General features: G+C 47.0%; 1 protein-coding gene across 2 annotated transcripts in view; it reads left to right on the top strand.

Moving 5' to 3' along the window:
- Nucleotides 1-12,742, top strand: part of itpr3 (inositol 1,4,5-trisphosphate receptor, type 3) — a 191,980-nt gene that overhangs the window by 136,600 nt on the left and 42,638 nt on the right. For both annotated transcript variants that reach the window (XM_086127490.1, XM_086127481.1), the window contains exons 40-48: nucleotides 1,772-1,947; nucleotides 2,057-2,216; nucleotides 2,281-2,486; nucleotides 2,571-2,771; nucleotides 2,840-2,950; nucleotides 3,027-3,122; nucleotides 3,210-3,311; nucleotides 5,761-5,844; nucleotides 5,921-6,031. In XM_086127490.1, coding sequence (XP_085983616.1) covers nucleotides 1,772-1,947; nucleotides 2,057-2,216; nucleotides 2,281-2,486; nucleotides 2,571-2,771; nucleotides 2,840-2,950; nucleotides 3,027-3,122; nucleotides 3,210-3,311; nucleotides 5,761-5,844; nucleotides 5,921-6,031 — 1,247 coding nt within the window. The remainder of the gene's footprint in view (nucleotides 1-1,771; nucleotides 1,948-2,056; nucleotides 2,217-2,280; nucleotides 2,487-2,570; nucleotides 2,772-2,839; nucleotides 2,951-3,026; nucleotides 3,123-3,209; nucleotides 3,312-5,760; nucleotides 5,845-5,920; nucleotides 6,032-12,742) is intronic.

Genomic DNA, 12,742 nt, shown 5'->3' with positions numbered 1-12,742 from the left:
AGAAATCAAGACCTGGATAGCTCTGTATTTCGTTAATTTCATTGAAAAGAAAACAGAAGTGATGGTGTTTGGTCCCAGCGGCTCTTGTACTTCCCCATCCTGTTGATTTGGGCCCCTTGGCTCTTTATCTGAAGCCAACAGCCAAATTGGGTCTTCAACTGGACAGTGATTTTAAATTGGACCGGCAAATTGGTGCTGTTAAATCCAACTTCTTTCATCTCAGGCAGCTGTCTCAAGTAGAGCCTCTCCTTTCTTAAGAGCAGATTAAAACAGTAATTCATGTCTTTGCCACATCTCTGCTGGATTACTGTAACACACTTCACTTTGGAGTCAGCCAATCAACCATTAAGCGTCTCCAGTTGGTCCAGAATGCTGCTGCTCGCCTCTTGACTGGTACTCGTAAGAGGCAGCACATACTGTCACTCTTACTCTGGCATCCCTTCACTGGCTCCTTATCCATTTTAGAGTTCTCTTTAAAGATTCTATTATTTGTTTTCAAATCTTTGAATGGTCTCGCCCCACCTTACCTCTCTGTGCCCCTCTGACCCTCTGCCTGGTGCCTCAGATCTGCAGACCAGACACGATTAGAGGTACGTACGACAAAGCGGAGGCTCAGAGAGGATCAAACCTTTTCTGTTGCTGGTAGCGCTTTGGAATGATCTCGCGCTGAACGTTAGTGAAGTGCGCTTGCTGTCCATTTTTAAAACTCAATTTTTTTTCTTTGGGTTTTGACTCATAATAAGACTTGATTTATCTTTTACTATTTTTGTGTTTTCTACTGTCTTTGTTATTAATTTATTGTTTATTGTTGTATTGGTTATTTTTGCTCTACGTACAGCACGTTGTATACAGCGGTGGTTGTTCTAAAGTGCTTTATAAATACAGTTGAGTTGAGTAAATATTGATTGTTAATATGTGGAAGGCTTTTTAGCTTTCACGGTGTTCCATAATGGAAGTGCAATACAAGGTTTGGTTATTGACCGGAGTACTGTAGATGCACACAATATGCTCTTATTTGGGTTTTCAAAAACCTGGATTTCATCCCTGGTTTACCCCTTTTCCAGCCCGAATATATGGTCATATAAATGTGAATTGGAATACCTCCATTCAAAAGGATACTGGTTTGTGTTCAGCACATGCTCTTACTCTATCGGTAAGGCATCTTTTTGTAGTGCAGTAAATTTTATGCTTTTATGCAGGCGTCATCGCCCTAACAACCCTAACTTTTATCTGTTGATTTCTCTTTCACATTATTTTCTGTCTACGATGAAAAAGACTGTGTATTCAGACACACATATACATGCGTGCAACTTGTCCGAAATAAACAAGCAGACGTAAACAGTCATGGCGAAACCTTCTGAGACAGGAGGAAAATGTGCTTTATTCCTGTGCTGAGCGGCAAGAATAGAATGTATTTTATTGACAGGAGAAAGTAACAAGTAGAAATCATGTCTATTTGAATCAAGACGTTAATGTGTTGCCATTTAAATCGAGTCATTCAAATGCGGGAGTAATTCTTTCCACTCACACATGCAAACTGATTATCCCAAATATTTCAGAACCCGACATTTTGACCTTAACCTATTGACTGCATATAAACGTAGTCACTCGCAACACTACTAGTTTGATTTGCAGTATGACACTCCCGCTAATGAATTCATCACTGTCTGAGGAAATCTGAAATTATCGTAGCAGGTTTTTTCGTGGAAACTACAGATCCAAAAGTTTGAAATACAGTATGAAGCCATGACATGCTTTGCATGACCACCAGGCGCTGAGCAAGAGCGCGACTGGGCAGCGGTGGCAGCGGTTCAGTGTCGTCTGGATCGGGAAGGTGGGAGCAAACTTTTTACAGACCTGGTGATGTGCACCAAGAATGAGAAAATCTTCCAGGAGAGTATCCAGCTGGCCATTTGTCTGCTGGAGGGAGGAAACACAGAGATACAGGTCACTTGCGGCCACCTTGTATACATGAACATCATGTGCTCATGTGGCTAAATCCGAGGCCAGACGTTTCATTTTTGCGAGGCCTTCTTCCGTTTTCTCAATCCTGTAGAACTCGTTCTACAAGCTGATGATGGGGGACAACAAGTCGGAAAAGTTCTTCAAAGTTCTTCACGACAGGATGAAAGAGGCACAGATGGACATCAAAGCCACGGTTTCAGTGAACGTCAGCGAGATGTCACACAAAGCCAACGAGAAGGACCTGGACAATGGTGAGGTCACCAGGAACACATTTCGTGAAGATGTCTTCTCAACACGCATGTTATTCACCGAAAGGCTCTTCTTCACCACTTGGACATCCTGCCACCGACGAACATTCCCGACTGGTCCAGGGCCAAGGCAGCAGCCCCTCTTCCCTGCAGGCTCATTCAACAGCGGAGCAGAAGGAGGTGGAAACAGAGATGGGCCCAGCCGTGCTCATCATGAAACCCATCCTGAGGTTTCTACAGCTTCTTTGCGAGAACCATAACCAGGATCTGCAAGTGAGTGCTGGACCCATCTGGCCAACACTGGAATACGCAAATTTTCTATTTCCTTTGACATTCTCGTTTGTCGTGCTCTTTCAGAATTTCCTGCGCTGCCAGAACAACAAAACCAACTACAACCTAGTGTGTGAGACACTGCAGTTCTTGGACATCATGTGTGGAAGCACCACGGGCGGCCTGGGCCTGCTGGGCCTCTACATTAACGAGTCAAATGTTCACCTCATCACACAAACCCTGGAGACCCTCACAGAGTACTGTCAGGGCCCGTGTCAGGAGAACCAGGTAGGAAAACGTGCTTCTCCATCACGCGAAGGTTCCGCGTAGGAGATTTTTTTGTCTGCTTGTTTCAGACGTGCATTGTGACACACGAATGCAATGGCATAGACATCATCACGGCGCTCATCCTCAATGACATCAGCCCGCTGTGCCGTTACCGGACAGACATGGTGCTGCAGCTTAAGGTGCGCGCCTCTCACATCATGTGATATTATGATATTACGCGGCATTATGTAATGTCGTTTTCTTCCCTGTGACCAGGACAACGCCTCTAAGCTGCTGCTGGCGCTCATGGAAAGTCGTCATGACAGTGAGAATGCAGAGAGAATCCTGTTCAACCTCCGCCCCCGAGAACTAGTAAGAGCCCCTTTTGTTCAGTGTGTCAGTGAAGAGGCTCATCTACTGACAGCGTGTATGTGTATGTGTGTGCGTGCGTGCGTGCAGGTCGACGTGATTAAGAAGGCCTACCATCAGGAGACTGAGTGTGAGAGTGGGGAAGTGTCACCACGTGAGGTGGGACACAACATCTATATACTGGCGCAGCAGGTGAGCCACTGTGCCATCGTCAGTGGCAGATAGGATCCCATAGCCAGTGTTGTCCGGACGAATGACCCCTCTCTTACCTTTGACTGTCATGCCTCCCACCTACCCACTGCAGAGTCAGGTGCAACTGGGATCAAGCTGACAAATAGTGTTTGTTTATTTCACACTACTACAAGACCATTAATTGTAACAGAAACTTGATATTTTAGCTATGTGTTTGTCAGAGTTTAATCTTTAAGTCTGTAGTGTTTTCATTGGGAGTGATAGTGACATCTATTGACATTAGGGGTTGAACCAACATGTCAACTTTCCCACTCAGCAAATGTTATAGCGAGATGTTGATTAATTGACAAGCATGTGTTACGGCAAGAACACGTACACTAGATTAACAGGGGGTCGAGTTGCGCAGCAAATTTAGAGCAGTGCCTCAAGCTTGTGGCAATATTTCATGAAAAATGAGATGAGAATATGAAAATGTGGCTCAGTAAAATATGCAAGTTGCTAACACAAGCTGACAAAGAGCCTCACTAATCACACCAGTCCTCAGCAAATTCACCAAATGCCCTCCTGCAATAGTGAAAAAACTGATTATCTACTGTCGAGGTCCAAAATATCTTGTGTAAAAACGAATGGGTAATGTGAATGAAACAAGCGATTCTTTCAACTATCATCTCCCTCTTTGCACTCTGCCCATACCCCCAAGTCAGTCATCTCGACCTTCCTGTGTAGAGTTTGCATGTTCTCCCCGGGCCTGCATGGGTTTTCTCTGGGTACTCCGGTTTCCTCCCAGATTCCAAAAACATGCATGGCAAGCTGATTGAACACTCTAATTGTCCCTCGGTGTGAGTGTGAGCGCGGATTGTTGTTCGTTGATGTGTGCCCTGTGATGGGCTGGCAACCGCTTCAGGGTGTTCCCCGCCTACTGCCCAAAGACAGCTGGGATAGGCTCCAGCACGCCCCGCGACGCTTGTGAGGATAAAGCGGATCAGAAAATGCATGGATGGATGGATATTTTTTCTACTGTAGCACTGCAGTCATGTTATGTTGTTAGAGTTTTACAAGTTCTAACTGATTATGAGGCCATGAAGGTATCTGAATTTTATTGGATAAGATATTCTTTATTTGTCCCACGCTGGGGAAATTTACAGTCTACAGCAGCAAGATTGTGGGTAGACAGAAGAAAGAAGAAAAACAAAGTGTTTGCATTCAGAAAATGTTACAGTTTCAATGTACACCGTTCAATTAAGTGCAATATAAATATAGATATAGATAAGGTGGCTGTACTATTTACAATTGTTTTTCATGTTATTTTTTATTCAGCAGCCTGACAGCAGTCGGTAGGAACGAGCAGCGGTATCTCTCCTTCTTGCAGCGCGAGTGTAACAGTCTCTGGCTGAAGGAGCGACCTAGTGCTGTCAGGGCGGGCTGGAGGGGGTGGGAGGGACTGTCCATCATAGCTTTTAGCTTAGCTAGCATACTTCTGTTGCCCACCTCCTCCAGAGTGTCTAAGGAGCAGCCCAGAACAGAACTGGTCCTCCTGACCTGTCACTCCAGTCTCTTTCTGTCCCGGGCCGAGATGCTGCCTGACCAGCAGACAATGCAATAATGGATGGCCGAAGCCACCACCGAGTTATAGAAAGTCTTAAGGAGTGACCCCTGAACCCCAAAAGACCTCAGTGTCCTGAGTAGGAAGAGTCTGTCCTTACCTAATCAGGGCGTCCGTGTCAGTAGACCAGTCCAGTTTATTGTTTACCCTAGATACTTGTAGGAGGTCTCTATGTCCATACCCTGAATGTTCATCAGTGCAGGTGAGGACTGTTTCCTGCAGAAATCCACAACCAATTCTGCTGGCACCAGTCCACAAAGTCCTTCGTCAGTCCCTTATACTCCCAATCATCTCCCTCTGTAATGAGGCCTACAATTGCAGAGTCATCGGAGAACTTCTGAAGGTGGCAGTTTGGAGTGGTGTGTCTGAAGTCCGAGGTGTAGAGGATGAACAGGAATGGAGCCAGAACAGTCCCCTGCGGCGCTCCAGTGCTGCAGAGAAGCCTGTCCGGCTCACAGCTCTGTACCCTCACGTACTGCGATAAATGAGTTTGTGCACGCAATTAGATACTACGGAGAACAGTAGTGGGTGGGTGAGCAGGCTTGTTTTAGGAGGCTCCCACAAGTTGACAACTACAAAAAAAAAAAAATCAATGAGGTCATTGATTAGTTGATGTTGACTCAATTATCATCACTTCAGCGGTGACTACAAATATCTGAAGTTGGTCAATCCATGATTGGTATACTGATATTATTTTACAAATCTTTGGTTTTTTTTTTTTAAATTAATGTTGCCTGTTCTGTTCTGCATTCTGCCTTTTGTAAGAAAGGTGATGTATAAATTAAGTATTGAATGATATTATAATTTTGTTGGTGGTGAGCAACAATGTGTCATGTTTGTTTGCAGCTGGCCCGCCACAACAAGGTGTTGCATAATCTTTTGAAGCCTCCAAAGAAGAGCAAAGAGGGCAAGGAAGGCATCTCCTCCATGGTCAACTAACTACCCCTTACATACTGTCAACATAGATCGACTTTGTTAAATAACTGATTATTTTTTGTTTTGCCAGTTAAACTTGAACAATCGGCCGCTGTCGCAAATGTTGAAGTCATCAATACCGACTGCCATTGTGGAACAAGACCCGCTGGAGTACTACGACATGCTCACTTCTCAAATAGAGGTACCCTTTATGCTAATTTTAATGCAAATACTGATTCATGTACTACAACCTACCCACTTCTCAGATAGAGGTAGTTGGGATTCTATCGCTTTTCTCCTGTAGCAGTTGTAATAATAATAATAATAATAACAACAATTTCAACAAAAACATTAGAGACCTAGCCGCAGTCACTGCTCTGTCCCGAACTGGTGATGCGAAATCTATAAAGCACCCTCCCAGCCATGGTAACGTTGGGATACGGGCCATTTGAATTGGAATTCTTTTGAAAGTGAAGTAAATCAGATTGAAAGCTATTTTTATTAAATATGTCCTCTGCAAAAGGCACAAAATGAGGCAGAATATGAAAGGTAATTAAAAACCCACAACTTCCTTTTGAGTTTGAGTAGGGCTCCAGAGACTTTTTTGAGGTCTTGGGCTGTTATATGTGCCTTCAACTTTTGGTAGATCGTGGTAAAATGTTCACGAAGGGCTGTTTCTTTTAAAAATTGTAGAGGACGCAACTAAACCATTTGTTTTTTTTAAACCACAAATGAATCAAGTTTCATATGTTTTCACAATTTGCATAGTTTTTCTTGGCAAACGTTGCGTCCTCACGGCAATAGCATTGGACAAAATAAAAAGCATTGTTTTTCCTGATTGTCTTGAACATTTTTGGATGAAACACCCAGTTTCAAGACAATTAGGTAAAAGTATTTTTTAACAATGTATAGAAAAGGCCAAAAATGGGTCCATTATGGGTGTTACATTTTCATTGATCTTGGTGACACGTACAACCAGAGCTGCTTCTCTAAAAATGTGTAAACGGCGTTGTTGAGCCATTTTTTTAAAAAAAAGCTACTAAAATATTGATGCTGTTGCTAGGCCTAATGTGTTTGCAAACTTTAAGTTTTCATACATGTTTAGCACCTCAAAATTAAAATTTATATTTACAAACTTCATTTAACAACATCATGAAGACCCAAACACTCTTCCGAGCAACTATGATATAAATCTGGTTAACCCACTGGTAGAAAATCTTGAAGGAGTAAAACATATATTGCCTCCAGCCAGAAAGTGGTGTGACCACTACAATAAAAATAAGTTCGTCGATGTCTTCAGGCATCAAATGTGTCAAATTTTGACAAGATATGATCATGTGGGTCAAGTAACAGGATTTTTTGTGTTTTTGTTATTGAAAAGTGTCCTTGGCTGTCTTGAAAGGCGCTTGTAAATAAAATGTATTCTTATTATATTATTATTTTGTAGTCAAGGCAATGCCGAATTTACAAGTAAATTCGAATGAGCGGACTGCCTGTTTGGTTTAGCATATTGCTCCAAGAGACTTTTTTGTTCCCATGGGCTCACCACCCATGAGAGGGGCCAAAGGGGTTGGGTGCAATGTGAGCTGGGCGGCAGCCAAAGGCGGGGACCCTGGCGGTCCGATCCTCGGCTGCAGAAGCTAGCTCTCGGGACATGGAATGTCACCTCTCTGGCAGGGACGGAGCCCGAGCTGGTGTGTGAGGCAGAGAAGTTCAGACTGGATATAGTCAGACTTGCCTCCACACACAGCCTGGGTTCTGGTACCAGTTCTCTCGAGAGGGGTTGGACTCTCTTCCACTCTGGAGTTGCTCACGGTGAGAGGCGCAGAGCAGGTGTGGGCATACTCATTGCCCCCCGGCTCAGTGCCTGTACATTGGGGTTCACACCGGTAGACGAGAGGGTTGCCTCCCTCCACCTTCGGGTTTGGGGGGACGGGTCCTGACTGTTGTTTGTGCATATGCACCAAACAGCAGCTCAGCATACCCACCCTTTTTGGAGTCCTTGGAGGGTGTGCTGGAGAGTACTCCTGCTGGGGACTCCCTTGTTCTGCTGGGGGACTTCAATGCTCACGTGGGCAATGACAGTGAGACCTGGAGGGGCGTGATTGGGAGGAACGGCCCCCCGATCAGAACTCGAGTGGTGTTTTGTTATTGGACTTCTGTGCTCGTCACGGATTGTCCATAACGAACACCTTGTTCAAACATAAGGTTGTCCATATGTGCACTTGGCACCAGGACACCCTAGGCCGCAGTTCGATGATCGACTTTGTGGTTGTATCATCGGATTTGCGGCCGCATGTTCTGGACACTCGGGTGAAGAGAGGGGCGGAGCTGTCAACTGATCACCACCTGGTGGTGAGTAGGCTGCGATGGTGGGGGAAGATGCCGGTCCGTCCTGGCAGACCCAAACGTATTGTGAGGGTTTGTTGGGAGCGTCTGGCGGAATCCCCTGTCAGAAGGAGTTTCAACTCCCACCTCCGACAGAGCTTTTCCCATGTTCCGGGGGAGGCGGGGGACATTGAGTCAGAGTGGACCATGTTCCGTGCCTCTATTGTTGAGGCGGCCAATCTGAGTTGTGGCCGTAAGGTGGTTGGTGCCTGTCGTGGCGGCAACTCCCGTACTCGCTGGTGGACACCAGCAGTAAGGGATGCCGTCAAGCTGAAGAAGGAGTCCTATCGAGCCTTTATGGCCTGTGGGACCCCAGAGGCAGCTGACGGGTATCGACTGGCCAAGCGGAACGCAGCTTCGGTGGTCGCTGAGGCAAAAACCCGAGCTTGGGAAGAGTTCGGTGAGGCCATGGAAGCCGACTTCCGGACGGCTTCGAGGAAATTCTGGTCCACCATCCGACGTTTCAGGAGGGGGAAGCAGTGCACCACTAACACTGTGTACAGTGGTGATGGGGCGCTGCTGACTTCGACTCGGGACGTTGTGAACCGGTGGGCAGAGTACTTCGAAGACCTCCTCAACTCCACCCACACGCCTTCCTTGGAGGAAGCAGAGCCTGGGGACTCTGAGGTGGGCTCTCCTATCTCTGTGGTTGAAGTCACCGATGTGGTTAAAAAGCTCCTCGGTGGCAAGGCCCCAGGGGTGGATGAGATCCGCCCGGAGTTCCTCAAGGCTCTGGATGTTGTGGCGCTGTCCTGGTTGACACGCCTCTGAAACATCGCGTGGTCAACGAGGAGAGTGCCTCTGGATTGGCAGACCGGGGTGGTAGTCCCTCTTTTTAAAAAGGGGGACCGGAGGGTGTGTTCCAACTACAGAGGGATCACACTCCTCAGCCTCCCTGGTAAGGTCTATTCAGGGGTGCTGGAGAGGAGGGTCCGTCAGGAAGTCGAGCCTCAGATTGAGGAGGAGCAGTGTGGTTTTCGTCCCGGCCGTGGAACAGTGGACCAGCTCTACACCCTTAGCAGGGTCCTCGAAGGTATGTGGGAATTCGCCCAACCAGTCTACATGTGTTTTGTGGACTTGGAGAAGGCGTTTGACCGTGTCCCTCGGGGAGTTCTGTGGGGGGTGCTTCGTGGGTATGGGGTACCGAACCCCCTGATACAGGCTGTTCGGTCACTATACCACCGATGTCAGAGTTTGGTTCGCATTGCCGGCAGAAAGTCTGAATCGTTTCCAGTGGGGGTAGGACTCCGCCAAGGCTGCCCTTTGTCGCCGATTCTGTTCATAACCTTTATGGACAGAATTTCTAGGCGCAGCCGAAGCGTTGAGGGGGTCCGTTTTGGGGGCCTCAGTATTGCATCCCTGCTTTTTGCAGATGATGTGGTGCTGTTGGCTCCTTCAAACAGGGCTCGCCAACTCTCACTGGAGCGTTTCGCAGCCGAGTGTGAAGCGGTTGAGATGAAAATCAGCACCTCCAAATCTGAAACCATGGTCCTCAGTCGGAAAAGGGTGGAGTGCCCCCTCCGGGTCGGGGAGGAGATCTTGCCCCAAGTGGAGGAGTTCAAGTATCTTGGGGTCTTGTTCACGAGTGGGGGCGGGAGGGAGCGGGAGGCGGATCGGTGCAGCGTCTGCTGTGATGCGGACGTTGTATCGGTCTGTCGTGGTGAAGAAGGAGCTGAGCCAAAGGGCGAAGCTCTCAATTTACCGGTCGATCTACGTTCCAACCCTCATCTATGGTCACGAGCTATGGGTCGTGACCGAAAGAACGAGATCCCGGATACAAGCGGCCGAAATGAGTTTTCTCCGCAGGGTGTCCGGGCTCTCCCTTAGAGATAAGGTGAGAAGCTCGGTCATCCGGGAGGGGCTCAGAGTCGAGCCGCTTCTCCTCCACATCGAGAGGAGCCAGATGAGGTGGCTTGGGCATCTGATTCTGATGCCTCCTGAGCGCCTCCCTGGTGAGGTGTTCCGGGCATGTCCCACCGGGAGGAGACCCCGAGGAAGACCCAGGACACGCTGGAGAGACTATGTCACCCAGCTGGCCTGGGAACGTCTCGGGATCCCCCCGGGGAGAGCTGGAAGAAGTAATAATAATAATGCATTTTATTTAAAAGCGCCTTTCATGCCACCCAAGGACACTGTACAGACAATAAGAAAATACAATGTAAAAATTAGTAAACGAGATATTATATAAAAACAGGACATAAAATCATAAAAACATAGGAAATGGAAGAGCTGTGTGTTGTGGGCAATCCTGAACAGGTGTGTTTTTAGGCGGGACTTGAAAGTGGAAAGAGGTGTGCAGTTTTGGAGGTCCGGAGGTAGGTTGTTCCAGAGCTTTGGAGCAGCGTGACTGAAGGCTCTGGCTCCCATGGTGCTCAGTCGGGCAGGGGGCACTGACAGGCGGAGGGAGGACGAGGATCTGAGGGAGCGAGAGGGGATATGCACCTGGAGAAGGTCGGATAGGTAAGGAGGGGCCAGGTTGTGGATGGCCATATATGTATATAGAAGCAGTTTGTAATTGATGCGATGTTGAACAGGGAGCCAGTGGAGCTGTTGGAGAACGGGGGTGATGTGCTGCTGGGAAGATGTTTTTGTGATGATGCGAGCAGGGGCGTTTTGAACCAGCTGGATTTTATGAAGGGACTTTTGAGGTAGGCCGAAGAGGAGAGCGTTGCAGTAATCAAGGCGGGATGTGACAAGACTGTGGACAAGAATAGCAGTGGTGCGGGGGGTGAGGGAAGGGCGAAGTCTGGTAATATTGCGGAGGTGGAAATAAGCAGTGCGGGTGATGGTGTTGATATGTGAGTGGAAGGTGAGCATGCTATCCAGGATGACACCCAGACTCTTAACCTGGGGGGAGGGGGACACTAGGGAGTTGTCAATGTTGATGGAAAAACTGTTTACTTTGGATAAAGTGGATTTGGTGCCAAGAAGGAGGACTTCAGTTTTATTAGCATTTAATTTAAGAAAGTTTGTTGTGAACCATGTTTTGAGTTCGGAGAGGCAAGAGGTGAGGGAGGGGGGTGGGAGTATGGAGTTTGGCTTGCAGGAGAGGTAGAGCTGGGTGTCATCAGCAAAGCAGTGAAAGTGGATATTAAATTTGCGGAGGATATGGCCAAGAGGCAGGAGGTAGATGATGAAGAGAAGGGGACCTAGGACAGATCCCTGTGGTACACCTGTGGTGACTGGGGAGGGCTTTGAGGTGAAGGATTTGAGCTGGACAAACTGAGTGCGGCCAGTCAGGTAGGAGTAGCTAGGGAGAGGGAAGTCTGGGCTTCCCTGCTAAAGCTGTTGCCCCCGCGACCCGGCCCCGGATAAGCGGTAGATGATGGATGGATGGATGGATGGATGAATGGACTTTTTTGTTGGTCTTTGGTAGTTACATATACCACCAAATTTTTTGTTGCTCTAGGTGAAACATAGAACCGGGGTTTATTTGTGGAAAAAAATCTAGGGGCTGCAAAGAGTAAGACTTATTTCCACTAGCCAGTAGGTGGCACTACTACTATAATGAAAAATTAGTTCATAGAAGTCTTCAGGCCTATACACTCATCAAATGTTTGACATTTTGACGAGATGTGGGTCAAGTTACAGCAGCTTTTATAATCATGGCGATGGTGAATGTTAATGTTTGTAAATCAAAATGGAGGACTTCCTGTTAGATTAAGCATATGGCTGCAAGAGACTTATTTATAGGTCTTAGGCAGACTCATACACCACAAAAGTTTTGTGAATCCCCAAGAAATGTAAAACCAGTTGTTAAAAAATATATATATATTTGGGGCGCCTGTGAGCCTTTTTGAATAAATTGCCCAATAAACTATCGATGGCTTTGCCAGGCCTGATGTGAATAGCATAGTTTCTTGAGTTTTTGTGCATGTTTAGGCCCTGAAAGACAGCGTTGTTTACTGGGAGAAGTTAGCGTTGTTACGGTGACAATGTTTCATGAAAATTCACAAATTTGGTGGTTTTTTTAAATATTTTTATTATTTTACCTGGATGACATTAACAGGGATGGCAATTTTCCGCAGATACGCGGAAATCCGCCGTTTTATTTCTTAAATTGATCATTTTTGTGAATCGTCTAAATCCGTTGAGAAAATTTTAGGTGGGGGTCAGGTACCTTACCGTCGAGTTTTCACGAGCTCTCCCGATCAGTCTTTCCATCTTCCGATTGTAAACAGCCCTGCGATTGGACGTGTATGATGTCTTACTTGTTGTGATTGGTCGCCCCGTCCAGGCCACGCCCCTTTCCGCTTTTTTCATCACTAGCCATTGCCATCCCTGCATTATGGTTTACTCCCAGTCATCGGAGGATCGTATCGAGCAACTTTACTGGCAGGCTGTGTGATGCAAACCTCACACTGAACTCGGCCAAGTGTGAAGTTGGCCACGTCACATAACTTATTTGGGCAAGGCATGGCCAGGTCAAACCTGTGCAAGTTCAAGTTGGGGCAATTCTGCCTTCCCCAGCTCCTCTTTCTCAGCGTGACCTCCACCAGTTTTGGGGGATGACGGGATATTTTTG

Source organism: Hippocampus guttulatus, chromosome 1, assembly GCF_054856545.1.
Source record: "Hippocampus guttulatus isolate MCC_2025c chromosome 1, RoL_Hgut_1.0, whole genome shotgun sequence".
Lineage (NCBI taxonomy): Eukaryota > Metazoa > Chordata > Actinopteri > Syngnathiformes > Syngnathidae > Hippocampus > Hippocampus guttulatus.
The sequence above is the reverse complement of the archived record's forward strand: the minus strand, read 5'-3'. Positions and strand labels throughout refer to the sequence as shown.